This window comes from Dermochelys coriacea, chromosome 2 (assembly GCF_009764565.3).
Source record: "Dermochelys coriacea isolate rDerCor1 chromosome 2, rDerCor1.pri.v4, whole genome shotgun sequence".
Lineage (NCBI taxonomy): Eukaryota > Metazoa > Chordata > Testudines > Dermochelyidae > Dermochelys > Dermochelys coriacea.
The window spans coordinates 59,679,183-59,695,981 of NC_050069.1; the positions used below are offsets into that span (position 1 = coordinate 59,679,183).

The window sequence follows — 16,799 nt, forward strand, 5'->3', positions numbered from 1 at the left end:
AGGAGAAATGGAGGCACTTAGAAGTTAAGTGATTTGTCCGAGATTGCATAGCAGTGTGTGGCAGAGCCAAATGGAGAATTTAAGTCTTATGGTTTCCAGTCACTCATTTGACTCTATAGAAAGCAAAAAAAAAAACCCACCAAAACCAATAATACTTTCTCTTTGTGAGGCAGACATGTGCTGGATTCTCTTTTTTTTTTTTCTTGTGTCTCTGTAAAAAACATTAAACTTGCAGATTTCTCCCAGAGCTTTAAAAATGCCCACGTAGCATGATGGGGTGAACGTGTGCTTCATATTTCCTTTGCTATGATGAGCTCACTAAAGTGGCTACATCAACAGAGACATAAATCAACAGAGTTGTGTCAATTTCAAGAAAAAATTATAATTACAGGAAAAAAATGTTTGTCAAATAGGAAAGGACAATCTTGGTAGTCAGTGGACATTGACTACTCTTAAAGCAAATATCAAGATTTGTTGGTCCGAGAATTAAATACTGACTGAGATGAGGCCACATTCACTATTTTTCTCATAGATCAATGAGCCTGATATTCTCTGAAGCCAGAAGCCAACATAAACATTCTTACATATATTCTAAATGTCGTACTTCAAAATGTCTGGAAATTGCCCCATTATTGCTCCAGATAATAAAAAGATTTCTGTTTGAAAATGACTTTCAAAAAAGGAAATATAGATAAAACTGTTGACCTCTGATAATCATCTCAGAATGCAATCATTTGCATAGGTGATCTGATTGATAAAGCCTAATAATATCAAAAACTGAAGATGTAAACAATCTGGCTCATCGTGTGCTTTCTCATTTTTGCTAAGTGATCTCCATTTAGCCATGGACATGGGGCCATCAGCCATCGTCATGTTGCTGGGTCTGTCAGCAGTGTTTTACACTGTTGATCATGAGATGTGGCTGACTTCCAGAGAGAACTGGCAGGAGTGGGTGAACAGAATGATCTACTTTGAAATGTATGCGTGTCTTTGTAAAAGTCACAGGTCTTTTGGCCACAATGCTGAATCCTGTCTCCCATCTAAGTCAACTTGCATGTAAAACTGCTAGAGGAGATTCTGGATTTTTAACATGGATTTTCAGACCCATCAGAAAGCAGATGGATGAAAGACAACTGGCTAAATTTAGTCCCTGAAAAAGACACAGGGATTGCTGATAGGAAAAGAAGGACGCTATATGGCCAGACTGTAACTTCACTCTAAATTGTGTGAGGACATTTCCCCACCCAGTCCCCAGTCATCATCTGTGGAGTCGGTGTCATTCTGGACTCTGCATTGCCCCAGAATTCCCAAACAGCATCAGTTGTCAAAAATGCGTTTTATCATTTTTCAGCTAAACTTCAAATAATAGTTTACAGAGGCTACACCTCTTCCTGTCAAAGAAGGAACCAGCCATAGTGAGTCAAGTGTTTAGCATGTCAAGGCTTGATTGCTGCCAAATTCCCTATATGGAAATAACGGTGAATACCATGACAAAGCTTCAGATAGTCCTACACGTTGTGGGCCACCTTTTGAATAATAAAGCCTTCTGAAAACACATCATCTCAAGACCTGTAGGAGTAGGAGACTGTGCCTTCTCAGCAGCTGATCTATTGTTGTGGAACTCCCTTTTGCTAAGTATCACAGTGATGATGGATCTCAGGGTAAGCGGGGGAATAGTCCTGCTCTTGTGGGGAACTTTCCTGGCTTCTGTACTACCCCGGTGAAGTGGGTTAGCGAAAGGATCTGAATCCTCGCTCCCACTTCCTTTACCAATGGCCTCCCTGCCCTTGAGGACTCCCCTTCCATTCTCCTGTCCAGCAGAGTCCTCATAACCCCAACAAGGCTGGGCCCAGGATTCCTGGGGGGCTCAACCCCCAACCCTGCTGTGATCACCTAGGACAGGGGTTAGAGTGTGCCCACTCCGGGGTATTCTCTCTGCACTGGGCACTTCTCTGACCCACTGACCATTACATAAAAGCTAAAGAAAATGCAAATTATTTAATCAACAATTAATTTTAAAAAGAATAAGGAATAATGGGAAAGGTTAAAGGAAATGCATCAACCCGCTCTTTGGCAGGGAACATCACAAACAGTGTCTCTGGAATGTCAGGGCAGTTCACAGTCTGTTCCTTGTAAGTCCCAGGCCTTCTTATCAGGCCCTGGCTGTGCTGTAGGGATGCTGTGGGTTGGACACTTGCTCTGGTGGTGGCCACACGCTCTCAGGCTCTAAGTGGTAGGACCCTTCTTCCCAGTGTCGCCCCCGCCCTGTCAGGGTTATGATCCAAGCCTGGCCTGCAGAGCCCCTTGGCTGAGGTGTCTCCCTGTGCTGGGCCTGCTGCCTGGGTCCCCCTCGCTCTTCCCAGCTACTCACCACACCCAGCTCCAGACTGCTCCAGCCCCAGCTGCACCACCCTGTCTCTGCACTGCTGCTGCTACTGCTGCTCTGCCTCCAGCTCCCTGGGCTGATTCTTTGGCCCCTCTGGCTCTGGTTGCTGCAGCTCTGCTCCCGGGACAGGTCTGCTTCTGTGACTCTGCTCCCAGCACTGACCTGCTTCCTGGGCTGCTTTTCTGGCCCCTCTGGCTCTGGTTGCTGCAGCTCTTCTTCCAGGGCAAGTCTGCTCTCTTTGGGCTGTGCCTCTGGCTTTGGGGCTGCAGCTCTGCTCCCCGGACAGGGTCTGCTCTCTTTGGGCTGCTTTTCTGGTCCCTCTGGATCTGGCACAGCTCTGCTCCCCAGCTTAGCTTGGGCCCCTGTTTTCTCCTTAACTCGGCCCCACTCTGTCTGACCCAGGCAATTCCAGCTCACACGGAGGACGGGACCTCCCTGGCCTCCTGACTCCCTGATTAGCCTGCCTGCCCTGTCATTCAGGCTGACCTGGAGTATTGGCCTCTCCCCATTGTTCCTGGGGGCTGTCAGTCTCAGGGTCATGATTCCCCATCGACCCTTCCCCCTTTTTAATACTGGGAGCTAGAAAACCAAAACACCCCCACTGAATGTTAGTAAGGGGGCAACTGTCCTTTTACATCAGCATGTGCAAATCGAGATACAAAACCCATCTGTCTGCAGTTGGTTTCCCTCAATAACAATCCAAGAACAGCTCAATTTCTCCGCCCTGAAGAAAAGGGAAGAAGGACGGAAAGGGAAATAGAAAGGACAAGAAGTGGGGGAGGGAATCTCCCCTCATTGCATATACAAGGGAGTAGATGGATAATGCAGTTTTCAAATTGCCTGTCTGCAGATGTAACCATTTGTTAGCACCCAGATACCCTAGTGATGGGTGCATTAAAAATACCTTGACAGATAGGTGTCATATTTTGTACTTGTTTAATATCTCAGGATCTCACACACATCATGAACATTGAATTAAGCTGCACAACCCCTTTGTGATGTAGATAAATAAGAAATAAAACTAAAGTGTGCATTCATCAGGCAATATCTTAGCTAAAAGCCTTAACACATCTGAAGTTGGCTGGTGAATGCTCACCCTGGAACATGTTGTTGCCCTTATATCTTATTGATGAAAAGATAGGAGAGGATAAGACCATTAATTTGCTCAAGCAGAGAGTTCAGTTGGGGTTAAGCAAAATGTTAGCCAGAAATGGACTAGATCAGTATTTCTAACACTTTTTGATACCAGGGATTGGCTTGCTGCCTTCCTAAACTATCAGGGAGATCTCAGGGACCATTGCTGGTCCACGGACCAATCGTTAAGAAACACTGGACTGGAGAAATCAGTGATTGGCTTCTGTTTGTTTCCTATTATGTGTCCCTCCATATTAGGTAGAGGAAGCAAAGGTTAAGTCTCCTCCTACCTTTCCCTAGCAAATCAGCTGGAGGGAGTAGATTTTACACACACGCGCGCACACACCTCTCAGCTGGAGAAAGCAGGAGCCATTGGAGTAGTAGTTTAAAATACTATGCATTAACCACCCTTTTGCCTCTTGCTTTTTCCAGATTATTGAGTGAGACTGTGGCAGTAATGGGCATAAAAGGAGTAGCCACAGGCCCCCCTCCGCTAACTGACATTAGCAAACCTTCCAAAAAATAGCTACCATTCCTGCTCCACTCAGCTCAGCAGCAGCATCTCCTTTGATACCCAGCTACTGCTGCTGAGAAGGGTAATTGGGGTCAACATCTGCCCTGTGTCATCTGGAGAAAAAGAAAGGGGAGGAGGAGGAAAAAAGGAAAGGATTTTATGGAGAAGTTCATGCTGCTCAAAATGTGGCAGATTTAGATATGCTTAGTGATAGGTTGGTGAAAAGGTTTTTTAATTAGATTGTAAGAAAGACTCATTAGCCAATTGGATTACAGTTTTCATCCAAGACATTTTATAAGCAGAATTAATATCTGTCCTAGCAATGAGGAAAGTGAGGCATAGAGACAGGTTAAGTGATTTGTCAGAGGGGGCACACAGCTGAAACAGAACCAGTGTCTTCTGTGCTTTAACCACTAGAATCCTTTCCTCTCCCAAGAATATTTAATTTTCAAGCTTCTATAGAAAATACAGCAACTTCATCGTATTGCAAAGATTTGTAAGTGTAAAGTATCCAAACAACTCTGAGAATATGTCACTAAAAATTGTATGTGCTTAAAAATGTACCTTTGTTTTAGTTGGTTCTTATAGATTTTCCATGAAGTAAATCTTGAAATATTAGCCATGTTCATCGATTTTCTTCCTTTCTTTTAAATGTAGCCATTTTTTATTTCCCCCGACTTTTATGAGTCACAGATTTGATTTGATTTTTCAACAAAAGTGTATCCACATATAGTATGAATCATGTCATAAAGAAGGTATTTACAGTGTGAAGTGCTGAGATTTTAAAGTAGGGTGAATCTGACACTTTAAACTTTGCTTTCTGTGCTTTCCAGGAAGGAAGAATCATTTAAACAGATCCACCTGAGTGGTATTTTGTCAGTCAGATAGCAGATTTGTCAGGAGAACTACACTTTTTCCTAAAGTATATTCTGTGTGAAATAACTAGTCAGTTTGGCAGACTTCTAGCAAAAATTTGAATTGCCAAACTGTAATTCTAAACTTTTCCCACCTTCCCTATGTAATGACATACATTGGGGAAATGCAGAAAGAAAACAACTACATCAAATACTACATTTCAAAACAATTATTAAATCATCTCACCACCTTCTAGATCCCAGTTTTGCAATATGATGAACACATCTGGTATGGTGTGATGTACTCTCAGAATAAGAACCCTAATTCTAAAACTATAGTCTTTGAGGGAAGCTGGGGGCCTTTGGATTTTGGAACTGTACTTGTGGTTATTGTCGTTTGCTCCAGTACATTTACTGTGGTATACCAGGATGCTTTATATTTTCAGCCTTCCCTTTCAATATTAGAAAGATTTCAGTATATCAGGTATATTTTAAAAGTGGTAAAAATACATATATAAAACTAGAATTTCAATTCTGAAAATATCTACACCTAGTCCAGTGTAAAGGTAAAGAAACGAGCAAAACAGGTAGACAGGATGAAATTGTCAGCAGTTTAACTTAGCACACAGAACCCAGTGCCAGATCCTGCTGTACACATATTCATACATGTAGCCTCATTAGATCAGATTCTGATATCAGTGGTGTTCTTCTGGATTTATATGAGTGTAATTGAATTGAAAATCTAGACTATTGATTTTTAGTGGGACTACTCCCATGGGTAAAGAGTACAGATGAGGCTCCTATTCATGTTGAGCCATGTTGTGAGTACTCTATTTAATATGAATGGAACTGGTCATGTGAACAAGGATTAGGATTTGGTCATTCATATTAGAATCTCTTGGGGCTATCGGAGGTAATCAGTTATTTTTGTCAAGCTCCAGATTTCTTGGTCAAAGTCCAGACTCCAGAGAAAATACTAAATAATAACTAAATAAAAAGATTTTTCAGTCCATTCAAAAGCATCTGGCAGTCTGGATTTGGCTCCCGGTCCTCCTATTGACTACTCCTGGGCTAGATCCTCAACTTGGGTAGGCTGTCATAGCTCAGTTGAAGTCGATGGATCTGTGGCCATTTACACCTTGAGGATCTATCCCCCCATTTGTGTAAATAAGAATAAAATATTAATGATTAATTAAAATTCACTAAAATACCATTTTAGTGTGTGTCCCTTCAATCAGTGCACAAAATTGTGTTCTCATTTACACGCTGACAAGTGAGAACAAAACATGATCCAGTGTGACTCCTGACAGGGGTTGGAGGGGTTAGACTTGCAAAATAGTAAAATGTTCCTTACTTACTGTTGGGGGAAAAATCAGCTCACTAAATAATTTCAGTTTCCAGCCCTTGGGGTTTGGAATACAGTTTTCAATCCCTTGGTGTCTGTTTAGTCACTGATTTATTCCTTTGTCTAAACCTGTTACTTAATGGGCATTTAAGAATGCATTTTTATGTGAATATAAGCTGCATAGTTTCTTTCTATCAGTTAAGTAAAATGGGAGTATTTTAAAACTCGTCAAGGTCTGTTTTAATTCCTTGACTGTTCATCCACAAATTGTCAAATGGAATGAAGTGGATTTCAAGAGCTCTCTTTGTTTTTCATATCCTGTGCCTGACCTACAGGTAATCCGCACCTTTTTTCTTCAGCACAGAATAATTGTGGTGGGAAAGCAGAGAAAATGGTAGGGTCACAAAGTGCAGACTAGACAGGGATGACAGGTTCTGCCAATTGAGTGCCAGTATTGTGAACCTGCGAACCGTAGTCCCTGCTTTTTCACATGGATTTATGTTGTATGTTAACAGGAATTCCACGATAATGGGTTAGACAGTTCAGAGCAGCACTTTAGCTTTTATTACCTCTGATTGAAAGCTAATGCAGGTTTTTGTTGTATATTTTGCAAGTACAGAAGAATAGCACTGTACAGAAGGTAAATATTTATTGCATTGGCAGATGTTTAATATTCTGTGTACAAATATAGATGTACTGAACTGTTTCTATAAATGAGATGTTTCATGATCTTTATACCAAATGAGAAATCAAGTTTTTATATAAAATTTAAATACCAGAATTAACAAACGGCAAGATTTCTGCTATTATTTTTCTAAGTTTTAATCATAAAGAGCCATAGGAACACTATTTATTTTAAAGAAATAATTGTGTAGGAATCAATAGGTTTGTAAACACATACCACACACATGAACCAGCTCTAGTACTGTACACACATCTGTCAGTCAAGCAGATGTCATCTTGTAAAGCACCCTGCACAGTTAAAGGAGAACAGAGTTGCTTGGGCAGGTTTACAGGGTGATGTACATCTCGTGTGGCAGATATCCATGTAGAAAGGGCATACTTGTGATGTCTGGAACAGACACACTAAAAGATGGTGCTGACTCAAAACAAAACAAAAACCCCTAAGCACAATAGTCTAAACTTCAAGGATTTTTTTTTAGTTGAGGATTTTTATGTAGATCACATTTTTAAAGGATTGTGACTTTTAACTTCCTATGCCAGATCTGTTCTCACATGTACATGACCAAATTTCTCTACTGTTCAGTAGGGAGAATGAAGCAGTGGATATAATTGCATAATGACAGATATGAGGTGAACAGAGAATCCCAAGGATCATTTCCTGTGAGTTGGCTAGCTTCCAGCTAGTCTCAATGGACACACTGATGTAAAACTAAATGAAAATAGCTTGCTCTGAAGGGATTTCCCCCCCACCCCTTTCTCATTTTACTTTGTAAAGCAAGGTATTGAAACAATTAGTTGACAGCATGGTGTTAGTTTTCTCACGGTAAATTAGGAAGATTAAGCAAATGGGGAAGTGCATTTTGCCTATAATCAGCAGATTTGGGGCTGTAATACTTCTGCATCCTGTTGAGGATATGTTCCTAACATTATTCATATTCTCCCTTTTCATAACGTGCAAACTTCTCCAAAGCCATCTTATACTCGCTTTTTATTCAAAGATTACAGTATTACTGTGGCTTTTTGTTGTCTTTTTTTTTTTAGTTTTGTAGCACAGAAATACAGAGGATCTACATGCTAATTATTACATCACTGCACTTGGCATGTACTACTGGCACAGATAAGATGAACCATTGCAATGGCCTTCATTTCTTTTTTATTAATTTTCCTAAAGTAAATTGAATAGTAAGGCATACTTTTATATAATTATGGCACAACCATGCCATAGGGGTGGTGAGATGAGCAGAATAATGTAAATATTTGCAGACCATTTATGCCGTAACTTAAAATTTTGTTTATGAAGCTATGTTCAGATTCGAAGCTACTTTAAGGGGCTAGATCCAGAAGGAAATACCTACGCAGGCTGGGCAGGCTTTTAAGTGTTGTGAATGATGGCTCTGGGGAATTCATGTTTGGCCACTGTGCAAGAGCAAAGTGGGGGGGGGAATAAGTTTGCAATAGGGAGTTAGCAAACGCTTTGGGAATGGAGGAGAGAGAGGACTTGAGCTCTTTGTGCTTGGGAAGACTATGCCGGACTCCTCTCTTCATCCCTTCTTTCTGGCTTTGCTGCATTTCATCTCACCTTTCTCATCTCATCCAAGGCCCATTTAAATCAATTGTCAGGCCCAAAATGCAGCTGCTAAAATGATATTTCTCACTGCTATTTTCAAATGGCTTCACTAGCCTCCCATCCCCTTCCACAGCAAGTTCAAGCTTCTTGTTATCGCCGTTATGGCTCTGCAAAGTCCTACCTGCCTGCTATCTGTACTCCAAAGAGCTAGCACAGTCCTCCCCCTTCCCATCACTGACCCCTTTCTCCCAGGTCTCCCTCCTAGAAGCCTCTTCTGTATCCTTCTGCTTTGGCTTCATGCTTTTCTGCAGGCTCCTCAGTGTGCTGAGAATTCCCTCCCTCTCTGCCTTGAAATCCTCTTTAAAGCTCACTTCCTCCATGAAGCCTTTCAGTGGCCTTTCCCCAAAGATTTATAAAAACCAAGAACAAAACCTGCAAGGCTTCCAGACTGTAGCTATGCAACATGGTTCGGAATTGAATTTGTCCTTTTAGGGTTGGCGGCTGACTTGATCTGTGTGTATAGAGCTGAGCACACTGACAGTGCCCAATAAATGATAAAGTAGCAGCCTCCATGACTATATAGCCAGTGTTTTCTCCTTATCAATAGAAGATACACGTGCACCAAGGGTAAAATTTTCAAATGTGCGTAGGTGACTTAGTAGCCTTGGTCCCATTTTCAAGTGTCTTGAGTAGCTTGGAAGCCTAAATTTCATTCAAAATCAATGAGATTTAAGCTGTTCAGTGTGTAAGTCACTGAAAAATGGGACTGAGACTCCTAAATCACTTAGGTGCTTTTTAAAATTTGGGCCCCAGACAATACTGAATGCATTTTCCCTCCCAGTGATCATTCTTGCTCTTCAGAGTAACATCTCGGGTTGTATGATCAGAATCCCAAAACTGGATGCAAACATATCACCACTTGCAGTCCCTGATGAGGATTTCCAACTGGATGTGCTGAAATTACAAGGTCAACACATTTTAGAGTAAAACACAGCCTTTTTTCAGCGTAATTCACCAGGTACTTTTACTGCTTAGCGCGTTGACCCATCCTGCCCATCTACAGTAGAATCTAGCACCTTTAATGCAGAGATGGTATCTATGCTGATTCTAATATAACAAAATACATATATGAATAAATCATATACATTTATTCTAAGTTCAGCATGAATACTGTGTTTCTGAAGGGACTTATAAATTTTTCACAAAGTTGTAGACCTACATATGCTAAAGGCATGAGAGGGAGAATAAAAGCAATGCCTGGATATAATTTATTATCATATACTGTATTTACAGTATGAAAACTTTTAAACTTTATTTGTGTGTGATTCAGTGGCCTGATGCATCTATAAGAGAGGTACGGAAAAGATGTTATTCATAGTTTTCTTAAAACATTTAAAAGGTGTGTTTATAAAAAGTTGTTTCCCTCTTCTGAGGAGGCTTTTTTAGAAGTGCTTTAGGATTTTCTGAAAGTCTTTGTGTTTTCATTGAAAGAGACCTGTGCAAAAATGTATTGATAAAGAATGAAAATTCTCTCACTCTGTCACTCCATAAACTTCATTTAATCAAATCCCTATGAGATCTGTTTGGTAACCCATGGTTTTAAAATGTTAAGACCTGACATTTGTTGAGAATTATAGCTAACAAAGATACCAAACAAAGCTTCAAGCAGCTGCCTCTTCTTGGGGGCAAAAAGCCCCAGACAAAGCAAGCAGGTGAAAACAAACATAGGATATTCCAGAAGAATAGGCAGACTAGATTAATTAACAGTCAAGAGATAATTGGCTTCTGCAAAAAGATTTCCTGCTAAATGAGTTAAAGAAAAGCATTTTTCCGTCTGGTGTCCAGGGCTTGAAAAATTTACCCAACACCCACTAACCCAAACTCTTAGTCAGCTAAACAGAGTGAAAAATAGCTGTGCCACCCTGTCTCAAACCATGCTTAGCCCCAAAGCTATAGTCCAGCATTTAAAAGGAACAAAACTGTTGCATACTGTTTGTGACCTCTGTTTAATTGTAACATATTGTCAGTCAATTTTCTATTTAATCCTTTCTAAATTATATTTTGCCTCCCTTGCTTTTATTTTACCTTCTTTCCCATCCTGACTTCACCTTTTTTTTATTTCCTATAACAGATCATAGAATATCTTTCTCTTTGTAGTTTTCCAGATGTTTTCTCTTTTTCTTCTCATTCTCTACATTGTGTTCTCTGCCTCTTCCAAAAGATTTTCTCTCTCTACTTTTTTCCCCCACTTATCTTTGCAAAATCAGTCAGTCTCTCTCTCTAATTTATCCTATCTGCTGTTGAGCTCAGGAGGGGAGGAGAAGGTTACAGGGTCAAAGTCCTTTTTATCAACCCATCCAGGTAAGCAGGCAACTACCTCAATCCCAGCTGCTGGGAAAGGAGAAGGTGCTTATAATGCCTACTAGGATGCTGTCCCTAGCTCCTGTCTTTTGTATCCCACCTCTGACAAGTGGGGGTCCTGTCTACTTTTTAGTTCCCTAGCCCTTAGACCGTCTCTGGCTGTTAGCAAGGAACAAGGAGCATTCTTACTCTCACTATTCCCATCTACTGTCCAAGAGTTTCCGGTGCCTGGGTGGGCTGGGAGGCTTCCACTACTCTACCCTCCCTCAGCCTCTCCTGTGTGGTGGGATGGGTCTCCACTACTTCCCTTAGCTTGGTGGCCATTGCAAGTGGTGTGTCTCCTTCCCATAGTCTGTTTGAGCCTTCCTCGCTGGTGACTAGCTCCATCTGCAATTTATTGCTCTCCCAGGCTTTGATAGAATGAAATTGACTGGATTCTTGTCCATTTCACTGCTGCAAACAGGTTTCTGAATAGCTGCATGGAAAACAGAAGATTCATGTGTCACTCTCCTGCAGCAGGTTGGAAAAATCCCTCTGAGCAGCAGAGGCACGGAAGCATGTTGTGTGTAGACTCAAAATGACAACACTGCATTAATTTACATCTGCAGCTTACATATGAATGCTTATTGTCACACCTATACAGACTAGAAACTCGTTTTTGAAATGAAAACTTAGATTCTACAGGAGTTGATGTCACATGACCAAGAAATTTTCTGCTTGTATCAGCCAAGTTGATTTTCAAGCCTTTCTAGCATCAAATGTGTAGTTTTAGTTTTGGGCTTTGACTGTGCATCAAATCCATTGTATCTGCCAAAGCAGGCAATGCCTTGGATGATGGTTAAATCTGAACAAATATAGTCCTGCCTCTCACATCATGGTTCATTTTTATTTCTCTTTTAGCTAAACTACTATTAATTCAATACAAAGGTGCAACAAAATTCTTGTCACTGTATGAACTGCACACTTTACAAATACATAGAATAGTTATAGAGTAAATATCATTATTTTTCTAAATAGCTTTAGAAATTTTTCTAAGCTGTGTCTTCAGATAGCAACCTATGTTTTGTTTTGTTTTACTTTAAAAATTCACAGCCATCATGTGAGGCCAGATAGACTTTCTTTTCCTTTTTTCTTATCTGAGGTTGTTGACCTCAGGAGAGGAGGAGAAGGTTACAGGGTCAAAGTCTTTTCCTCCTTGGAACTTGCTGCTTGCTGGGAGAAGACTGGCTGGAGAATAGATGTTTTAGAACAGGGGTTGAAGGTCATGATTTTAATTCTGTTAGGGAACAGCTGGTTTGAGTTTCTTTCCACTTCTATCTTCCCTCCATCCCTCACAAATCCATGGAGAGAGAAAAATTTGTTCAGAGGGAAGCAGTAACACAAAAATACACAATTCCAGTGTTTTAGCACATCAAATGTATCATCTTTGTTATGGGGCTTCATGTTAGGTGGGAAAAGAAGGCATTATTGAAATATTTGGGACATACTGTTTTATACACTGGATTCAGTTTGAATTACAATGCTAGAGATTTGCTTATTTACCTGCCAAATGTCAAATTGTTAATAGTAATTCATGTTCCACTGCCTTTGAATGACAAACAACACGTACTATTACTTTGTAATTTACTGAGATAAAGCTAATTATAAATGTATTATATTAAAGTTTATATACAAGGGACTGAAGAAAGGTCATTTGACTTGGCTATTTCTATTTAGATTTTTTTTCATCTTTGCATGCTGCTTTCATACACTAAGACCAAAGAGAGAGAGAGAAGCTCACAACTCTCAAATGAATGGCAAACTAGGAACAGATTTTTTTGTCTGCACTCCTCTGAAACATTGGCCTCAGGCTATGTTGGTGTGTGGCTCAACAGCAATCAGAGGTCATAATTTCATTGGCGGTTAGCATCAGGTTTAATTTTTCTAATATGTTACATTTACCAAAATGTCTGGTTTCAGTTATACTTATGCACTGACTGAATCAGCTTTGAGCAGCATGATGTTTTAAGGTACCTGAAAGGGTACGAGAACATTTATGGAACACATACACTAATTGTTTTTAACCACTTTCCTTTCTAAATACAAAAATGTGTTTTCAGAAAGCCATATAATAGTAGCAGTAGTAGTTAATGACAGTGCACTTTTTTCTATGAACGGAACACAAAAAATGGGTAAAATTGTTGATTTAACAAGACTGCCATCTACTGATTTACCCAATCAAAAAAGCCCCTGATGAGCAGATCTTTAAGCCTTTTGTTTTTTTAATTTAGCCTAATAATAATTAATAAGGAAAAATCTGTCATCTTAGGAATGCGACCAGGTTCATATAGATGATGTGTCTTCAGATGACAACGGCCAAGACTTAAGGTAAGTCAGAAGCGACCAAGATAATATATTGGTTTTTGCAAGTTATTTTCCTGGAAAAATGGTAAAATACCATGAAATATATATTGGGCAAAGTTCTGCCTTCATTTATGCCTTTGAAACCACATCAGTGTCACTATTATACCTGACAGTTAATTTTGGCTCATCATATTTTGTTAATCTGGGAGTTTTCTTCACTCTAAATAGCACCTATAACTTCGGAACAGACGGCTTTCCTGCAGCAGCCACCAGCGCTAATTTATGCCTAGCAACGGGTGTGCGTGGAGGAGTGGACTGGATGAGAAAATTGGCCTTCCGTTACAGACGCGTAAAAGAAATCTACAACACCTACAAAAATAATGTTGGAGGCAAGTGTCCATCAAAAATATTACTCATCTGTTTCAAAAGACAAATGAGAAGTTATAAATAAAAAGGATTAGCCTTGCCTTTGTTTGCTGATCGTTTTCAACATGATTCTGTTTACTTAGAGAACTGTTCAGTTTGTAGTCTCTACAGAAAACTGTTCTTACAACTAATGGAAGCGAAAGGAAATAACAGAAAGGTATCTGAGTTTAAATACCAACACATTATTGAGAACCCTTTTCTACACCACAGGTCTTCTTGGTCCCGCAAAGAGAGAAGCTTGGTTGCAACTTAGAGCAGAAATTGAAGCTCTTACAGATTCTTGGTTAACACTTGCACTGAAAGCACTCACACTTATTCATTCTAGGTAAGTATATAAGAGTTATCATGGCAGCACAGAATATTCATGAAACCTAACAATGTGTTACACACACAAAACTTCATTAAAAGAACATTACGTTTACACAGTCAAGCACTCAAAAATTAGAAAATGCCACAATCAAGTTTGATTATGCAATCTTAATCGGGCCTCCTTGTTGCATATGCATTATGATGCAATGTTTAATTACATGATCACATACTATTTTTCCCACAGAATTCTCTGCCTCATTTAGTGCATAGGATGAACAGTGCTCATTAGTGAGCTGCTCTTCAATACTTTGTTTTCTCTTCATTGTGTGGCCCTGGGACTTATTTACAGCACACTATTCAAACTGTGACAAAGACAGAATTAATCATTTCCTCACATGCTTTTCTGTTGCAGTCATCACTGTATATCTGAGTGCTTAACAAACATTAATTAATTTATTTTTACAACACCCCTGTTAGGGGAGGGTATTATCCCCATTTTACAGAGGGGAAATTGAGGCACAGAGAGATTAAGATCAAAAGCGTCCATTTGGGTGTCAAATTTAAGACACCTAGGACCCGATTTCTCAGAGTACTTAGCATTTACATAGCTTTTCATATATTCAAAGAACAGATCTCATTGACTTCAGTTGCAACCATGAGTGCTCAGCCTTTCTGCAAATCAGACCAAGAGTCTCAAGTCAAGCACCAGGAAACAAAGGAATACACAATTAGTGACCAACCCCCTGTGCAAAGTTTGATTTAAAAGATGTAACCGGAAACACACACGAACTCTGTGGCAGATGCAGGGATAGAATCCAGTTCTCCAGGGCAGCATTCAGCTTTCTTAATTACGAAACCAGCTGTTCTCTTCCAGAAGTCTCCTGCCTTGGTCACTACAGATCTTCCAATCTCTCCAAGAGATGAGGCAAGGGTCTTACAGAAAAGAGTTTCCTTCCCCACAAAGTGCCCCCAGAGCAGGTCTGTCCTGAGGCAAGGGTCCTGTGGTGAGGGGGGAAAAAAAAAGTACAGTAAAAGCTGTGTTATCCAGCCCTGTACCAACCGGAAAGCTCTATAAACCGGCATTTCTAATCTCCATAGAAAGTCCAGTTTATAGTCCTGGTTGGGGTGGGGCCAGCAGGCTCCCTCCCTGACTCCGTGTGGCTCCCCAGAAGACATATCCCTGCTGCTCCTAGGCAGAGGAATGGCCACGAGGGGTTTGAGTGTGGGAGGGGGCAGGGCCCTGGGTGCAGGAGGGGGCTCGGGGTGCCAGATCCAGGGGGCGCTCACCTCGGGCAGCTTCCCTCAAGCGGCGACCTGTCCCGGCTGCTCCTAGGCAGAGGAATGGCAGGCGGTCTGACCGCTGCCCCTGCCCCGCCCCGAGTTCTGGCTCTGCAGCTCCCATTGGCCAAGAACCATGGCCAATGGGAGAAACAGGGGCAGTGCCTGCAGGTGGAGGCAGTGTGCGGAGCCACCTGCCATGCCTTGGCCTAGGAGCAGCTGGGACAGGTTGTTGCTTGCAGGGAGCTGCCTGAGGTGAGCGCCCCCCTGGATCTGGCACCCCAAGTCCCCTCCCATGCCCCAACCCCCTGCCCTGAGCTCCCTTTCACACCCAAACTCCCTCACAGAGCCCGTGTCTCGCACCCCTCCCATGCCCCAACCCACTGCCCCGCACCCTCTCCCACACCCAAACTCCCTCCCTCTTAGTTAACTGGCATTTTTCATTTACTGACACCCCAACGGTATTCTGGATAAAACAGCTTTTACTGTATATGATCATGTAATTAAAAACTACATCCTAATGCATATGCACAAGGGGGCCAAATTAAGGGAACCTTCATTCTGACATTTCCCAACTTTTCAGTGCTTGAATTGTAACCTTAATAATGTTGTTTTAATGTAGACTTTTGTGAGTACTTTCTAAGTTTTTAAAAAAGCAAATTAGAAAAAAATCCAGAAGTTTCATCACATGGCATCTTATTAATGGCCACGTGGGTGGTCAGCAGGGTTGGAACCCTTACATCTACCACAAAGACCTCTGTCACTTTAGCTGACAGAGTAACTGTAGCAGGAGTAGGTCATCCTCTATGTGGATCAGCACTAGATGCAGGTGGGTTGCTTTGCCAGTGGGCTTCACAGATATTTGCTGATAGCAGCAGAATGGTGAAACCAAGGGGTTTGGGGTTCCATTCCAGGCTCTAGAAGGGATTATGCTGTCCTGGGTATGCTCTCCTCCCCATACCCACCCTAATCTGGACCCCTTCTACCTTAACCCTTCCAATCTGTCCCTGCTCCAGCCTGTCTGTACCCCACTTCTGGCTCCTCATCCGAGTTCCATTCTCTTCACCTTTAATCCCAGTTTTCATTCTTCAGGCTGCTGATCCCAGGCTTCTTGCCCTGTAAGTCCTTGCCTTATCCCTCCAGACTGTCTTCCCCCTTATCCTGCTTCCAGTCTCCTTGTCCAGCTGTTCTCACTCCCCTCCATTCACATTCCTGACTCCTTGTTCCCAATCTCCTTGCCCAGCCAGTGCCAGTTCCATCCCCCACTCCTGACCTCTCAGTCTCATTTCCCAGCTCCATGGTCGCCAGTCACCACCCACCCTCATTTCCCATCCCCATTTGAACCCAGTCTCCTTCCCTGGGCTTCATTGTCCTTATCTCCTCCGACTCCTTGGCCCAGTCTCTCTCTCCATTCAGTCCCAGTTCTCCCCTGTAATGTGGCCCCTTATCAGAGCTGTCTCCTCTCCATTCCCATTCTCCCCCCACCCACACTCCAGTTCTGCATCCTATCCCTGTTCCCCTTACCCTCCGTCTCCCTACTTCCCACCCCCATCACTCTCCCCAGCTCCCAGACCTAGTCTCCTTTCCTATCCAGTCCC

General features: G+C 41.7%; 1 protein-coding gene across 6 annotated transcripts in view; it reads left to right on the forward strand.

Moving 5' to 3' along the window:
- The window catches only part of EYA1 (EYA transcriptional coactivator and phosphatase 1), a 230,450-nt gene that overhangs the window by 190,764 nt on the left and 22,887 nt on the right, over positions 1 to 16,799 (forward strand). For all 6 annotated transcript variants that reach the window (XM_043507718.1, XM_043507720.1, XM_038392868.2 and 3 more), the window contains 3 exons: positions 13,154 to 13,212; positions 13,417 to 13,577; positions 13,825 to 13,939. In XM_043507718.1, the coding sequence (XP_043363653.1) occupies positions 13,154 to 13,212; positions 13,417 to 13,577; positions 13,825 to 13,939 (335 nt within the window). The remainder of the gene's footprint in view (positions 1 to 13,153; positions 13,213 to 13,416; positions 13,578 to 13,824; positions 13,940 to 16,799) is intronic.